This window comes from Protomyctophum bolini (assembly GCF_963924005.1).
Source record: "Protomyctophum bolini genome assembly, chromosome: 6".
NCBI lineage: Eukaryota > Metazoa > Chordata > Actinopteri > Myctophiformes > Myctophidae > Protomyctophum > Protomyctophum bolini.
The window spans coordinates 41,087,633-41,104,629 of NC_137867.1; the positions used below are offsets into that span (position 1 = coordinate 41,087,633).

A 16,997-nucleotide genomic window follows, 5' to 3' on the forward strand; every position below is an offset into this window, starting at 1 on the left:
GGGTTATAGCCCATGTTTTTTGAAATTTTGAAAAAAAAAGTTAGCCTCGTTTCTCATCATTTTGGACCATGGGCTATAGCCCATATCGTACGGCATACTATAGCGCGCCGTTTTTCATCATTTTTTGAGGATTTGAAAAAAATGACGAAATGACAAAAACGATGGGTTATAGCCCATGTTTTTTGAAATTTTGAAAAAAAAAGTTAGCCTCGTTTCTCATCATTTTGGACCGTGGGCTATAGCCCATATCGTACGGCATACTATAGCGCGCAGTTTTTCATCATTTTTGAGGATTTGAAAAAAATTACGAAATGACAAAAACGATGGGTTATAGCCCATGTTTTTTGAAATTTTGGAAAAAAAAGTTAGCCTCGTTTCTCATCATTTTGGACCATGGGCTATAGCCCATATCGTACGGCATACTATAGCGCGCCGTTTTTCATCATTTGAGGATTTGAAAAAAATGAAAAAATGGAAAAGAAAATCCGCAATTTCCGCAATTTCCATTTCAAATTATTTCAAATTCCAAATTACAATTTCCGCAATTTCCGCAATTTGACAAAAACGTGAGGACGTTGTGGTGGCGGTGTGTTACATGGTGAGGACGTTGTTTTCCTGAAACTCTAGAGAGTGTGTGCACTGCGCATTACACACACTCTCTATAGAGTTTCAGGAAAACAGATAAAGATAAAATGCAATATATATATGCATTTCATCTTTATCTGTTTTCCTGAAACTCTAGAGAGTGTGTGCACTGCGCATTAAAATGTGCTCAAAATATCAAAGTGAAATAACAAAATAGGCTCATATCTCCCTGACTCCCTCCCAATCCCCAGTCATCTCCCTGACTCCCTCACAGTCCCCAGTCAGAGTTAGGAGTTTGAAAGAATATAGAATTATGGGCATGGGACTTAATTTAACAGACTAAACTTTATTGAATAAGACATTTAAAAAGAAAACCCTGTCTCTCTCACTTATACCAGTGTGCCACTGATCACCCTCTCCTGTGCTAATGTTGCCACCCGTGCCTACGTTTGCTAGTACAGTACAGTACAGTACAGTACAAAGTACAGAGCTCTACAGTACAGCATGGCATGGCGTGGAGCTAGAGCGAGGCCGGCCGTAGGCCAGCAGAGTTGGCGAGTTCTAGTAACACTGATTTCTACAATCTTAAAATAAATACAAAAATACTTTGTTTATGTTTTATTGTCCATTCAATCATTAAAACAAAGAAAAACATGTTTCCTTAAAACAACCATGTGATGTCATGAGCCAAAGTAGTAGTTATCAGTGTACGTTACACTCAATGGATGGGTGGATGTCTGGGGCAACAGCCCCGAATCTGCCATGAATAGCCCTGGATCTCAAATAGGGGTTTATGTGTAATTGCGACCGTAGATCGCATTTACTATGAAAACCTGCATCTCCCGGCCGTCCGTGCGTTAGTCACCCACACCTTATGGTCACGCCTCGTGACATCACGCCTCCATATAGAGTATGGTCACGCCTCGTGATATCACGTCTCCATATGGTCACGCCACCATATATGGCCATCTCCATAATATGAAGATCAAGACACTGACCTCGTCTAACCATACATGGAGAAGACTCACCTCGCTGGATCTGCATGGAGCTGGCCAGCTCCTTATTCTCCTTCCACCAAAAATATAAGTTCTGGCTTTACCGTGCAGTCGGTTTTCGCAAAACTTGGCAATGTGGTAGAGGGCCATGCCAAATGGTGAGGACTTGAAGCCATGACCATTGGCCAGAGGGTGGCGCTATAGCACTCAATTGAAAATGCAAACTTTGAACAGGCATTATCTCATGAACAGTTTGACCGTCAGCAATAAAACTTTGATAAGCTTATGAGTCTCCTCATGCCGAACAAATTCCGTGTTCTGACTTTTAACCTCTGACCACCCACCATTTTGAATTATATGAAAAACAGATCAAATCTATCTCCTCCCAGGTTCTTTGATCAAAATGCACATTTCTACAAGTGAACTTTAGACCTACATCGACAAAAATCGGGGAGTACATTTTTATGTGAAAAGTTTACCCTTTATAGTCAATCAGCGTGAAGGCCTTAGGGCCGTTTGTTTCTTTGCTGCTGATTAGTTTGCAGAAGCAACATCTCTTAGAAATTATTTTGGGGGGTCCCTAAATTCTTAAAAAAATAAATATATATATTTTTTTGCAACTGCTGGAAAGTAGAAATGAAGAGTTTACATATAGTACATATAACATGCATACACCTTCCCCAATGATTACATCTGGTTTCAGTATTTCAATTTATATTGGTGATTGGGAGGGGGCGGGGCGGGGCGAGGGTCCCGAGACATTGCCAAAGCATTTCCGGGGATCCCCGGCCAAAAACGTTGAGAACCCCTGATCTAGGCACCCTGTAGTTATAAATTCGGATTATGAAAAGGCCCAAGATCAGTGTTGGAACATACAGCATGTGAAGCTTGTGTGCAAGTAGCACCGATTTTCCTTTGTTTTGCCAATGGGTACCCAGATTTGTGTGCAAGTGAGTGCAGTGCTGGATAGTAAAAGACATTGTACAGTTACCTCGTCTGTTTGAGACAGTAGTACTTTATTCACTACAAGGGAGGAGAAAAAAAGCAAATTTCGAACAAGTACTCTCGTTATCCTGTCAAAGACATTACTTGTCTGCGTTGTTTTAGATGGACAGAATGAAGTACTACCGCGCTGGAGTTACACGTGATTGAAATACACAAGCAGAAGAACACTAGACAGAATGGCAATGAGAAAATAAACAGTCCAAGCTAATCATTTTTTACCTGCTGCACACACAAACTCATCCCAGCCCCAGTGTGACGCAGTCCTCCCAGCGACTGACATTCAATGACCACGCTCGAGTCAAGTAGTAACTGCAACAGAAGCTTTTGTTTCAATGTGCAGGGAAACATGAGATGGGTGGGGCTTGCTTATCGCCTATCGGTAGGTTGTCAATCACAAACGTACACTAAATCAACTTGCAAATATTATTAAATATATCGCTGCGATTGTCGTCTCAACTTTCAGCGTCTCAGTGCAGGCTATTATTCTACCCTCCCCACCCACACCAGCACCATATAAACAAACCATAATATGCAAATACTATTTGACCCAAGTCAGTCTACGAATAAGCTAACTGTAGGCCCTTTTTCTACTTTGACGAGTAAAATAACTAGAACTCAAAGATTGGCAGTCATGAGAAGATAATCTTCAACATAGTTGAGTCATGTGTTGTACCTTTAATGCTCCTGCTGATTGCTTGTAAAAACACTAATTAAAATAAGAAAAGGCCATTTTTGATGTAAAGCAAAGAGTCATTCAACTCTAAATGAGTTGAAAATCTATCTGTGTGCGTGTGCAAGCATTAATGAGGGTATGGAGGAGGCTCTGTTTGTGTGTTTACAACGGTCACCACCTTTTTGAGCTCCACAAGTACTTCCCATGTTCTTACCAGAAAGTTCATGTTAGTCTAGCTGTGTACTCACTTCAGTAGTCAAACCTGACCATTTGAATGTAATAATTTCCCTCCTCCTGGTAGAACATGAACCCAGCAGTACTAGGGAACGTCTAGGGCCAAAGTTGATATAATAACTGGTATGTATATATACACAAGGTAGAGAGAGGTAGTGTTTGTGCATGTATTAGACAAGTGGAGTAATGGTTTGTGTTTAGGGACTTTATTTTGGGTTGTTTTGGACCACCGGTCTCTCAGTGCATAGGCCTTATGACTTGCTGACGTGGTTAGTAGGTTACACTTGTCGTTTCACTGTGACCATGTCCAAGACTGATTGGAAACACTAGGGCTGTCACAATTATTACATCGTCTAATCACAATTAGAGATAATCGCAATTATTTTTGCATAATCACCATTTTTATTTTTTTTAAAGGAGAAATAGCTGATCTACAATAAAAATATATATCTGATCAGCTATTTAATAAATATGTCGGTAATTTCTTAGTAACCCCAAGGGGCCTGGACAGGAGTCGACCCACAGAGCCTAGTCCTTCCACGCGCCAGTTTGGTCTACCTCCTAGGCAGAGTAGTTCGGGAGAGGCAGATTGTGTGGCCCTGGTCTTTCCCTAATGGGACTGATCATGGGTAGGCTGCTACTGGGACGTAAGTCGGGACTTGATCACCCCGGCTGGGGCAACCAAAACCCTGATGACCTTATTTGGGATACATCACGGAGGATATGTCCCAGGTGCGTCCCATGTGATGTTTTTTCGTTCTTAGTATATTTAAGTTACTTGTCAGATCTGCCCTGTGCAATGTTTGAATACGAGGCCTTAAAAGCAATCTGAAATTAATTAATAATCGCAATGTTTTGTAAGACAATTAATCGCCAACGTAAATCTGTAATAGCGACAGCCCTGCTAGTGACTTAAAACATACCTGGATGGCCTCACCACAAGACCCGTCGGACCATTTCAGGACCATTGTGTGGATCGTCTGATTCTGATTCCAACACAAGTGAACTCTGACTTCCAGATGGTGCATACAGACACCGGCGTGGTGAGATCATCTGGCCTTAAAGGATCACAGTGAAAGGAAAAGGGTAAAGTGTGTAGCCACTGATCAGATCCCTCATCTCCCTGCAGATCTACAACTGGAAGAAAAAAAAACCCACAGATTATCTTCTGGCAATTGAATTGTCTGCATTTGAAAAGACAAAAAAACCCAAAAACAATTCAAGAGTAAAACCCAATGAAGTTCAAATAAATAAAGGAAAATAAATCGCATTTGAAAGGGGGGGGACGACGACGACACTGCAGCATCAATACGGGGTCACCCTGCTCCTCTATTTAACAAGAAAAGGGGGGAAAAGAAAGACAATTCTTTATCAACATGTATTTTTTTCTGCAATTAACAAAAGCAAAAACAAGACGGAAATAAAAAATAAGAAAAACTTTTTGGTGACTAAATTTAGTGAGCCACTATCAAAGATTCTATACATTTGTTTTCTCTTAAATGCTATATATGTATCTGAATATATTATTTCATTCATTCATTTATTTTACAAAAAAAGAAAATATATGTGTGCGCGAAGAGGTCATTGAATGGCCATTAGGCAGGGTGGGGTTGTCTCTGTACACAGTTGGGTCATCTGGTTTTCATGTGGAGTAGTTAAGACTGGACAAAAAAAATAAACTCGACAATTACTTTGTTGCGTTGACAATGTTATTTTTGTCAAGAAGCATAAATCAGGCTTTACAAGCCAAGAGCACCATCTTTCTTTTAACCCATTTTGGGTGGGAACCCCTTTTGGTGTTAGCATTATGTTATGCTTTAGCTATTGAAAAATAGCAGATCTACAAGCTCATAGTGCGCCACTGAGTATCCAAAGGGATAGTTGTAAAGTGACTAGCAGAGAAACATTCCTGCCACCACCACCACCAGCTAGCTATAATCTCCCCCCCACACCCTGCTCACGTTCTACATCTCCAGTGTCGTGGTCTATCAGTCATTCAAAAACTGGATATCACAAATGAGGTCATGGTTGAGAGAGAATGCAAGACAGAATGTCTCTCGTTTAAACCACTTGAACCCTAGCGTCCATATTCTGGGTGGGAACATAGCCAATCTACAAGCTCACAACACACGTGCTGCGAGCTTGTAGATCGGCTATTTTCAGCAAAGACATTTCGTTGTAGAGGAGGGGGGAAAAGTGCGAACCAAGTAGAGAGCCGACCCTGGTCAACTATAAGTATTAGTTCACGTAGTATAGGGGGTTTAAGTGGTTACGGTTTTAAAAGATGAGTTGCTGCCAATATCATGATGTACATCTCAAGGTGCGTTCAAACCTGGAAAAAAAATAGATGTTTCCAGTCGCTTAAATGGCTTCACTTTGGTCGCAAAGGTCAGCGTTGATAGAAGAAAATTCCCTTCGCGTCGATTGGCTGTGGACACAGTAATTTCACTTTGGGAGTGTAACCAAATGGACCCAAGATGGCTCGGTTCAATATATTTAACATAATTCCTGCTATTATATCATTTATTTAGCAGAAAACCTAGTTCCTGTGTCTTTGCAAAGGGTTTGTATATTGTTTTTTTCCACCCCTGCCGAGTCCCTGTGGTCAGTTCAAGTTGTAACTGCATGGATAAAACCAACTGAAGCGAAGGTCACTTCACTCCGAGGGCAAAGATACCAGGCGGCTATTCGCTTGGTCACCCCGTTCGCGCAACTTCTCGTCTTTGCATCGACTTTGTATGTAATCACACCGCTCGAACTATTCAGGTCTGAACGCAACTTCAGAATGTCTTAAACACGATGAAAACACAGGAGGTTAAGGGTCCCCTACAGAGATCAATTCATTATCAGTAGAAACTAAAATGGGTGCTGCTATGGTTGCGTTTCAACCATCACTTCACACCTCCGATTTAAACTTCGATTAAGACAATTTGACCAATGTGAGCCGTTCACTTGCACCTCCCCCCCCCCCAGTGCCTGCTGGGTACTGTAGTTAAAAAAAAAGTGATTGAAGGGCATGAAGGCAAGATAAGCGGGAGAGATTATACAGCCTGTGTCTGGCGGCAGAAACCACCTGCAGCTCGTCAAGAGTGACGGACAGAATGGAACCCATGGATTATTAATTCACGGTGTCCTAGTAGCTACTTGGTCTAATAACAGTATCAGCACGGATGAACTGATCCACTGGAAGGAGAGGGAAAGGTGCACGATTTTATAGAAACCTTTAGTACTGATGATCACTAACCAGGCCTTTCACATTAAAACCCTTGGACTGCCACTCCAATAGCAGCTTTTCAGTGCCTTCTGCCAGCTCTATTCATGATTTTAAGCATTTTGAGCAGCTATGCACATAAGACCACGTGCGTGCGTGCGCGAGCGTGCACGCGAGGATTTCGGCCAGTTTTAGGTGGACGACATCGGCCGTTAGCAAAAAATGCTAAAAGTTGCTAAATAATTTAAAAAAACCTGATTATGTGGAATAAAACAATTACGTCAATCCCGTCAACGGGAGGTCTGGATTAATTAATTTATGTCAAAACCGTCAATGGTTAAAAACATGTTCAGACTGGGATTTCCTTTGGGATTTATTTTTGTTATCAATGGAAAGCAACTACTCTAAAAAAAATAAAGTAGTAGTATCTTATATACTATTCTATGAACTTTTTATTGGTTTCTCGGTGGGAGTCAAGCGTTTAGAAATGTGTCTGTGTTTCGGGGGGATATTAACGCAGAGCGCTGGACTGATCGGGGTCAAATGTCTTGTGCACTCGCCGCCAGTAGGCCAACTTAGTGCCTCAGACATGTGTTTTATAGTTTTAGAATTTCTTTACTTCCATTTTGTAATGGAAGTCAATGGGGCTGGCATCGGGGCTTAACATTCTTATGTGAAGCTCTTTACATAAAAAACAAGTGCTCTGTTAAATGCTCTATAAATTAAGATTAGTGTATTATTATTATATCCTAACAAGGCCCTTGCCAACTGATGAATGCATTTGGTTAGTGATCATTACAAGTCAGCAGGTTTAGAAAAGAAAATCGTAATGGCAACGCAATCCAAGAGAGGGGTATACAAAGTAAAAAAAAAAAAAACAGCACTACAACTATCAAATATCTATCCACAACTATCCAATTATGACACGGTGGGCTGGATCCCAAAAATAGGCAGTTAAATACAACTCAAATTTACAGAAAATATGCAAACTGTGTCAAAACATTAAGTGCTCATCTCTTCAAGTTGGGGTTTAGTCCATGGTGTCATGCTGTGCAAAACATTTATCCTTCCTCCAACATGTGAAGCAAGCAGCCCTGTCAAAATGTCCTGAAAGAAACGACACAGTTGCAATGCTGAGGGGTTGGTTGTCTTTTTGGAGACAGGACACAATTGGCGTTTTCACTACTAGGGCTGGGCGATATGGGCATAAGTAATTAGAACAATATTTATTGACCAAATACCTCTAAATCGAAATTGTGACTATGTTGTTGTGTTCTTATGATATCAATTTACTGTATTTGTTAAATTGATATTACAAATTGATTTTACAATATCCATAAATACCGTATATATAACTACTGTATGTGTTGTGAGCTTGTAGATCAGCTATTTTAGAAAGTTAATTTAAAGTATAAAATAGGGCTAAAATGATTAAAACCAGGACAAACGCCATATCACGATATAATGACATCCAATATTGCAGAAAATATCTACAGTGTATATCGCCCAGCCCTAGTTAGTTTTCACATTCTCTTCATGATGAGTTGACGATCTGATGATTTTGTTGAGCATTCTGAATGATGTTGTGTGTGTGTGTGTGTGTGTGTGGTGTTACAGATGAACAAAATACCTCCAAGAGACCCCCTCTATCAACACAGTGGGGACCCCCCCCCCCCCCCCATGCCTACCCCGGCCAAAAAATAAAACCAGGAAGTCCCATTCTCGCTCCGATCATCCCCGGCGATGTTACAGTGCAGTCCCACCGCTGTCCAGCGATCCTCCGCGCGTGCGGCGTAGTGCGAGCGTTTTTCTTTCTTCTTCTTCTTCTTCTCACTAAGCCACACCTCGTTTGTTGCCCACTAGTTAGTTCCCGGTGGATACATTACATTACCCAACCCATTAAAAAAAAAAGTGCTCAGCGTCTGACTGTCTGTCTGGCCGACAACGTGTCAAATTCAGCTCCTCCATCCGTCCATCCATCCATCCATCCAGCCTTGGTTTACATATTTACAAGAAAAAGAAAAATCCATCATTCTTCAGCACACACGCACAACAAAGTACATGGATGGGGACATTCTATAGAGTGGAGTCCAGTGTTCTCCAGCTGTGTGCCTGACTGTGCCTGTGTTGGAGGCTGGCTGGCTGGCTGACTGGCGGAACCGCCAACGAAGCCGCCCCCTCCCTGTTCCCCCCAGTCTCTCTCTAACCCTAGTTGGAGCTGGCTGTGATGGGCTTCTCCACTAGCTCCAGCTCCAGCGGGTGCGCTGGCTTCAGCTGCAGGCCGCCGTAGCAGCCCTTACACACGCGGCTGGGCTCGAACAGCTGCTGGCTTGGCACGGGGATCTTCTGGTCACAACAGCTGGCGCAGAACACGTTACCGCAGTTCCTGCATGGGAGGGGAGGGGAGGGGGTGGGGGTGGGGGTGGAGGGGGGGACAAGATGGGTCAGCCACAGTTTTTTTGGCACGGGAATGAAACCACTTGAGTGGCTATAGCTACATGTAGGTGATAAAACATTGTGGTTTGTGGTTTTGGCCATCGTTTTCTTTTGGTGTTGCACAGAGATTGTGTTCACTGTTCAAAGTTGGCTGTGTGATTTTTTTTTTATTCCACTATGATGTGCCAGATTAACTAACATCAGTGGTCTTAACTCTTAAGCGGTGTAAAATAATTAAATTTTCCATCTGAGAACAACAGACATCACTGGACAGTGGACAGGAAGGCAAAATCGCACTGGAGGCTTTGTTGACTTTCTAACCAACCATGCTCAGCTTAAGAAAATAAGGCCATGCTACACGCAGTCACGCACATACATTTAAACATACACACACAGCAGCCCCTTCACTTTCCTGTACTCTCCTGAGGAAATTGCTTATTACAAATATGGCCCCTCAGTATAAATATATAATGAAAAATAAATTAATAAATATCTCTCTGTCTCTATACATAAATATCTATACGGTAGTATTATATATACTATAATAAAATTATGATAGAGTATAAGCATCTAATTCACACTGCAATTCATGTTTGTGCCTGTGTGTACAGTAACTAGTTGACTGCGTGGCCTCCATGTTTGTGCCTGTGTGTACAGTAACTAGTTGACTGCGTGGCCTCCATGTTTGTGCCTGTGTGTACAGTAACCAGTTGACTGTGTGGCCTCCATGTTTGTGCCTGTGTGTACAGTAAATAGTTGACTGCGTGGCCTCCATGTTTGTGCCTGTGTGTACAGTAACTAGTTGACTGTGTGGCCTCCATGTTTGTGCCTGTGTGTACAGTAAATAGTTGACTGCGTGGCCTCCATGTTTGTGCCTGTGTGTACAGTAACTAGTTGACTGTGTGGCCTCCATGTTTGTGCCTGTGTGTACAGTAAATAGTTGACTGCGTGGCCTCCATGTTTGTGCCTGTGTGTACAGTAAATAGTTGACTGCGTGGCATCCATGTTTGTGCCTGTGTGTACAGTAAATAGTTGACTGCGTGGCCTCCATGTTTGTGCCTGTGTACAGTAAATAGTTGACTGCGTGGCATCCATGTTTGTGCCTGTGTGTACAGTAACCAGTTGACTGTGTGGCCTCCAGTAACATGCAGTGCTGGTGAGAGATGAGATGCCGTAAGGAAGGACCATGTCTAGCGCAGCATGCTGCCACAGTGTCTGAGGGAGGGGAGGGGGTGCTGCTGATGAGGCGCTATATACAGGGGGTAGGGTGACCAGATCCAAACTGTTCATTTGAGGGACAGAAGTATCGCTTGTGCCTTGTGTGGGACAAGTGGGACGGGGACTAGGTTAGCAACGTATTTCTTAAGTTGCCTCAGTTTATTATTACCACTGGAGTCTCACTTGGTCATGGGTGGTACAGTCGACTACTGTAGCCTAGGGGATATTTCTCATGTTATTTTAACAGGCTTAAAAACACATCTTGCTGTAAAAGAGACAACGAGATTGCTTTACGACAGAAGGCCAACTATTAGGGGACTAACTATTAGGGCATTTGAACACAGCTGCTTGCCAGTCACAATGTGGGACATTTTGTGGGACGCCTGAAAAGTCTTGTAAATGAGGGGGACGCAATGGGGGACATCTGGTCACCCTAACAGGGTGGGGGTGGGTGGGGGGGAGAGATAAGCCTGCAATATGAGATTCACTGACAAATGTATCGATAAACATAGTGTAGAAGCACCACACCCACCCATTTAGTGGGAATTATGGCATGCCCACTTGGGATTTGGTTAGAAACTAAATTTGCATTTGGCGAGTTGGACTCATTGGCCCTGAATTTACAATGTGGCCTAACACTTATGCATTGACATGAACACAAAAAACAAACAATCAAACAAACAAAAAATAATAGAAAATTAAATGGAGGTAACGGGAAAAGGCCTCAAACATCCTCCTAGCAAAAACCTCAACGCCAGCGACACCACCACCGCCGTCAAAGGTTCAGGGACATTTATACACCACTGAACGACAATATCCTCCTGGCCCTGAACTTCTCCTCCTCCTCCTCCTCCTCCTCCTCCTCACACTCCAATTACACACGCATGCATCTCGTCAATGCACAGAGCTGCCAACTAAAAGCAAGAGTGGAGAGGGCAACCAGCTGCAGCGTGGCTGGGGAGCAGTGGATGGAAGGGGTGGGCTGGGGACAGACAGAGAGGGTTAGGGCCGGTGGGAGGGAGGGAGGGTGTGTCAAACAAACATGTGTAGTAATGCAGGGTTGGGGGTTGGGGGAGGGAGGGACAGGGGGGAGCCGGATCTCACCAGACCTCCTGGACAGGCTCCCTGCCACTGTAGAGGAGAGGGGTAGAGAATGGATAAGAGCAGCCATCAAGATTGGCCCACAGCGCACACACACACTAAAACACACCTAATCCCTTCTTAAGACCTATTCATACTCCAGTTTTAGGTGATAAAGGTGACCACCGAAAACTACAATATGACGTCACTGAGCCACGAAAACTACCATATGACGCCACTGAGCCGCGGTGGTAAGCGACTCACCATTTCGGTGGTCACCTTATCACCTAAAAAATAGAGTATGAATAGGCCTTTACTCTGGCCCAAATACTTTCTGCTGAGATGAATTTTTACACACAGGATCGTCAAAATACAGAAGAGAAGGGACAATGCTGGACTGTTAATTTGTGGTAATTTTGGCTTTTAAATGAGTACTACTAGTAACAGTAGAGATTCATACTGCACACTCAAACAGTCTGCTTTCTAAAAAAAAAAAAAACCTTTAGGAATTGAGGAAATAATTGCAGTTCAACAATTCCAATTATGAAATGCTGCTAGTTAGTTGAAATCTCAAAGACAGCAAGACAGAAATCCAGCGAGGGTTCCTGCCTGCAACAATATGGGCCAGTTAAAATGTTTGATGACTGCATGAAACTGTGTCAACCAAGTTGTGCTGACAACACACAAATTATTGTAAACAAGTTGAGTCTAAAGTGCAGATAGGGTCAAAAGTTTATACAAGTAAAGTAAGTGAACACCCACGATGTAGGTTACTACAGCACGACTTCTATCAGTCAATGAATAACCCGACACATCTCACCTCAAAGAAGACAAAACAAACAAAGCAGCAACAAGGAAATGCAAATATCACCCGACTGAAAGTAAGTATTCGTGTCTTAATCATGCACACTCAGAAGTACCCGAATAAATGCAATGATAATGTACTTTCATTGACAGAAGTGGCCTGACGTGATATAACGAAAAAAATCCATTGCCATTTATCCAGCAACTATAGGCAAATCATTCTAAGCCTTAAAAACTCAAGGACAAAATATAAAAAACTAACAAAAAACAAAAGACACTCACGTAAATCCAGGAACACAGGAGGACAAAACGACAAACTTTGAACATAGGAAATGTTCTTAAACCATAACAGAAAAGAAACAGGCAGCCATTGATAGTGATAAGTAGTGCTGCACAATTAACGCACCCACAGTATGCGATCTCATTTCTAAATTTGAGCAAGAATCATGCAGCACTAGTTGGCTGTCCAATTCATCTTCCAATTCACTTTTGGCTTTTGTCCTTTTAATTAAAGCCACAGTAGTTATGGCTCCAGCTGCCACATTTTGAATGTAAAAAGACGATACATATTCTCACGGAGATAAACAAAGAACAGCGCGAGAATTGAGAATCTCAATTGTTGTGGAGGGGGGGGGGGGAGGAAAAAAAAAATCGAGATTTACAATATGAGCAAGAATCGTGCAGCACTAGTGATACTGATGCTCTGAGCTGCAGCAGGCCGATAGTGATAAGAGAGCCCTGCGGTTACCTGCAGTGATGCTTCCTGGCAGCCAGCCAGAATCTACTCTCACAGCCATAGCAGTGGGCTGCCAAATGGTCCGGGTACCAGCGGGTCACCTGCAACACGCAGCCAAATTTAGCTCAGTTTTACAATCTCCCCATCTACTGTGTGTGGGTCGCCAGGCCATACAACCATCAGCTGACATTCTCGGACTCAGACTCAGACTCATTATAGGGAGGGATAGGCAAAGCGACAAGGCTTACTGTTTTTCATTGGAGTCAGGCAATGGCCTGTTACATTTGTAATCACTTTAGTATTGGTGTGTGTGTGTGTGTGTGTGTGTGTGATCATCATTGCCATAGCAAATCGTAGTCTCTCTCTACAACGGCATACATGTTTAGCGTGTGTAGCTGCTGTGGGAAGCAGCGTCGCATCCTGTCTACGTTACTGCCATGTTTTTACCGACCTCACCACCCACATCCCACACATTTAGACCAGTGGTTCTTAACCTGTGGGTTGGCTCCCCAGATGACAGTAAAGTGACAATATAAGCTAGGCCTTTTGAATACCTAAAAAAAGTAAACAAAAATAAACAAAATGGAGAAAAGAAAAGACCATAGACCATAACTGCATCAAAAGTAACCGACACACTATACTATACTATATGCCTGTCAGGGTGGGGGGTCCCCAGTTAAAATATGATTATTTTGGGGGGTTCGAAGCCTGAAAAGGTTGAGAACCACTAAGAGTTTGTCTCAAAACAAACCCAAATCCCAATAAAGAGCCCATTGCTTTGACATGTTCACTCTGCCCATCCCCAATAAAGAGCATGATTGTGGGCTGGTGGCTTTACCTCGGTGTCCTGCTTGTCCACCTGCTCCCAGCTGGCCTCAGAGAACAGCTCAGTGCTGCAGCGAGACAGACAGTTGTGGTCCATGTTGTACTCCGAGTCCGTCATTGAGGCCTGCCAAGCACGGACAGTACAGTTGTTACATTCAGAAAATTAATCAAATAGATGGCTAGTACAACACAGGAATACTGTATACATTAATGCCAATGCTGTCTTTTGCTTTTTGTGTTTTTTTTTTTTTTTAAGAAGAAAAAACTAGAAAAAGTGGCCCTTGGGGCACAGGTCTCCACCAGGGCAGGTCAGGTTGTGGCCTCCTGGTGGCGCTATAATAGGCCAATGTGAAAAAGGTGCCATTCTTATGCCTTGGATGATGGGTGCCAATTGGATGATTTGAGGCATTTTGTTCCAAAAATGTGTTTTGCAAAAATCCACCTGTTGGTGGCGCTATAACAGGCCAATGTGAAAAGGGTGGGTATCTTCCTCAGCCTAGTAGAAAAGTCTGTGAAAGATTTCACGTAAATTTCACACTGCATTCTAGATGTGAGGCTTTTTGTTCAAAACGGGCCAATCCTGCAAACTTTGAAAGCCAATGTTAGCCAATTAGGATGGAAAATGAAATATCAGACAGATCCATGACTATAGAGATACTGTGTAACGATTTGCAGGATTTTTTGACAGAATCTGGAGGAGTAATATCAAAAACTGTATTTTTCTAAAGTCGTCCTCCTGGTGGCGCTATAACAGGCCGTTATGGAAAATCTGGGGCAGAGGTTCATCGTTGGCATCCAGGGAGTGTGCGTGATAATTTGGCACCGACCGGGGTAACGGTGCCGGAGATTGGCTGGTAACAGACAGACGGACGCGCACACACGTGGACGGACAGACTCACACACACACACACACACACACACACAGACGGAGTGCAAAACATACTCTCTCTCCCCCCATGCCTTTGCCATGGTGGAGACAATATACAAATCATACTATAACAAGAATAAGATAATGAGAGGAGGAGATGAAGGAAAGGAGGAGGAGAGGAGGAGGGAGAGAGAGGAGGAGTGGAGAGCAGAGTGGATGTGAAGGGTTAACTGCAACAAGGAAGTTTCTCAGTAAATCTAAACCGAAAGTACAGCGCTGACAGAAGCTGGGTGGCAGGTAGCTCACTGCACTCTCTCTACAAAACCTCCGTTCGACAGAACTTTTACAGAAATACTTAGACAGGTGAGTACAACAAATAATATATTAGATAATACAAGATATATCATTCGTTGACAGAGAATGTAACCATACATAATCTTAGTTATTCTTTGATATCCTCAGTATAAATCACAGTTTCCAATAATGTAACTGACAACAGGGCCGTCTGTCTAAAAGTCAGAATGGGCCCGAGGTACTAGTAACTACAGTAATCCCGCCCCCAATGTTTTGTTTTTGTTGAGTGTCCCTGGGTCTGTCCCTGTGTCAGAGCACGGAAATATATAGCGTTTATTCACCACCAAGTGTCACACAGCCTAACACGCAGACACATGCACAGGCCAGGGAGGGCTTGTACAGTACAGTACAGTACAGTACAGTACAGTACAGTACAGTACAGTACAGTACAGTACAGTACAGTACCACTCCCTTCAGGTGGGTCTGATTTTACTTAAAGGACCACTTCACCACTTTTCAACCTATCTGTGGGCAGTTCAGAAACCTTGGAAGTTGCAATGCGAAAATGGAAGCCAACGTTCTAATAAAAATGTAAAGTACTTGAGTTAGTTGAGTAATGTACTTGAGAACTATCATATATGGCATTATGCCTATGATAAGCACACAGGCATGTGCCCATCTTGCCTATGTGTAAATACTGTATGTCCAAATATGTCCTTTGGAAATGGTACCATGCAGTGTTGACACCAAATAATGCTGTCACTCTACGTTAACAGAACACCAGCTTCCACTTGGCCTATTGCACATGCCTTATCCCGATTCATGAACGGCAACGTACGCCCCCCCCCCGCGGAATTAGTGAAACACAGTCATAATGACCCTGAAAATTGAGGATTAAACTCGAGGATAAAACCTGAAGTTGCCTCACTAAACCCCAAATACTTAAACATAGTACAGGCGTGCACACTGACCACAACAGGTCATTTCCGACATGTCAAACCATTCACTAAGCCTGCCAGAATGCAGCTGTACTTCTTTCATTTGTTAATTTACTATAGAGCACCGATGTCTGACGTCAATATCGGTAGAGGGCGCAAATCCACGGGTTCATGTACTTTTCATTTGCATTGTAATCCCCATAGGGGGATTTTAGATCGCCTCATATAAGAACTGTGTTTGAAAAATAAACATGTCACCCCGGCCGCTTCACTCATATGGATATGAAGAATCAACTGACTGAGAGAAAACGCTATTGTTACTGCTACTGAATTAGTTACATTTTCACTAGAAACAGACTGTATCATATTATGAGTGACTGACGGTCGCAAACGATACAGAGACACCTCCCTGACAATAACGCTGAGACAGCTTGTTTATTTTTGGTGTGTGCTTATATGAAACGATTTTAAGATGTTATTGGCATAGGCAGAACCAGGGAATGAGCGAGTGACATCAGGACTTCGGCGCTCTATAGGACACCAAACTAGGAATAGTTTAACCCATTTTGGGCGGGAAACCCTTTTGGTGTTTTAAACATAATTTAGCTATTGAAAAATAGCAGATCTACAAGCTCATAGCACGCCTCCAAGTGGAGCGCTACGAGCTTGTAGGTCTGCTATTTTTTTAAATCATGAAAATATTTATTTCAGAAAACTTTACAGAAAAGATTTAGAAGATTCTTTTTAATTTTGAGGTCAGGCCTAAATAGTTTAAGCAAGATTATCCTCTGCAATTCCTCAAACAGACGGAGGATTACAAATGCCTTGCTTCTGAAGTGTGTTGAAACACCATTTAATTCAAAAGTTGTTAAATTCCAAAGTGATTAATAATCAAGCCAAAATGTCAAGGAGGATTATGTTTTAGCCATAATCATGTTCTGATTAACTGGTCAATATTGCCACTAGAGATTTGATTTCTTCTCAATGTCATTGAAGTAGTTCTCAAACCAGTGGTCCTTGAGGGGGTTCCAGGTGGTCCCCGGCTAAATGATGGAGAGTTCCTAACCAAATGGACCCTTATAGATCTTTAACCCA

The 16,997-nt window shown here is 42.7% G+C and overlaps 1 protein-coding gene across 5 annotated transcripts in view; it reads right to left on the reverse strand.

Annotated features, from left to right (window-relative positions):
• Positions 1-8,521: 8,521 nt before the first annotated feature.
• The window catches only part of mtmr3 (myotubularin related protein 3), a 41,213-nt gene continuing 32,737 nt past the window's right edge, over positions 8,522-16,997 (reverse strand). For 3 of the 5 annotated variants that reach the window (XM_080766877.1, XM_080766876.1, XM_080766879.1), the window contains 4 exons: positions 13,816-13,926; positions 12,990-13,078; positions 11,462-11,488; positions 8,522-9,089 (listed from right to left, as the gene is read on the reverse strand). In XM_080766877.1, the coding sequence (XP_080623003.1) occupies positions 8,912-9,089; positions 11,462-11,488; positions 12,990-13,078; positions 13,816-13,926 (405 nt within the window). In that variant the 3' untranslated portion in view covers positions 8,522-8,911. The remainder of the gene's footprint in view (positions 9,090-11,461; positions 11,489-12,989; positions 13,079-13,815; positions 13,927-16,997) is intronic. The other 2 variants (XM_080766878.1, XM_080766880.1) reach the window with 1 other exon arrangement.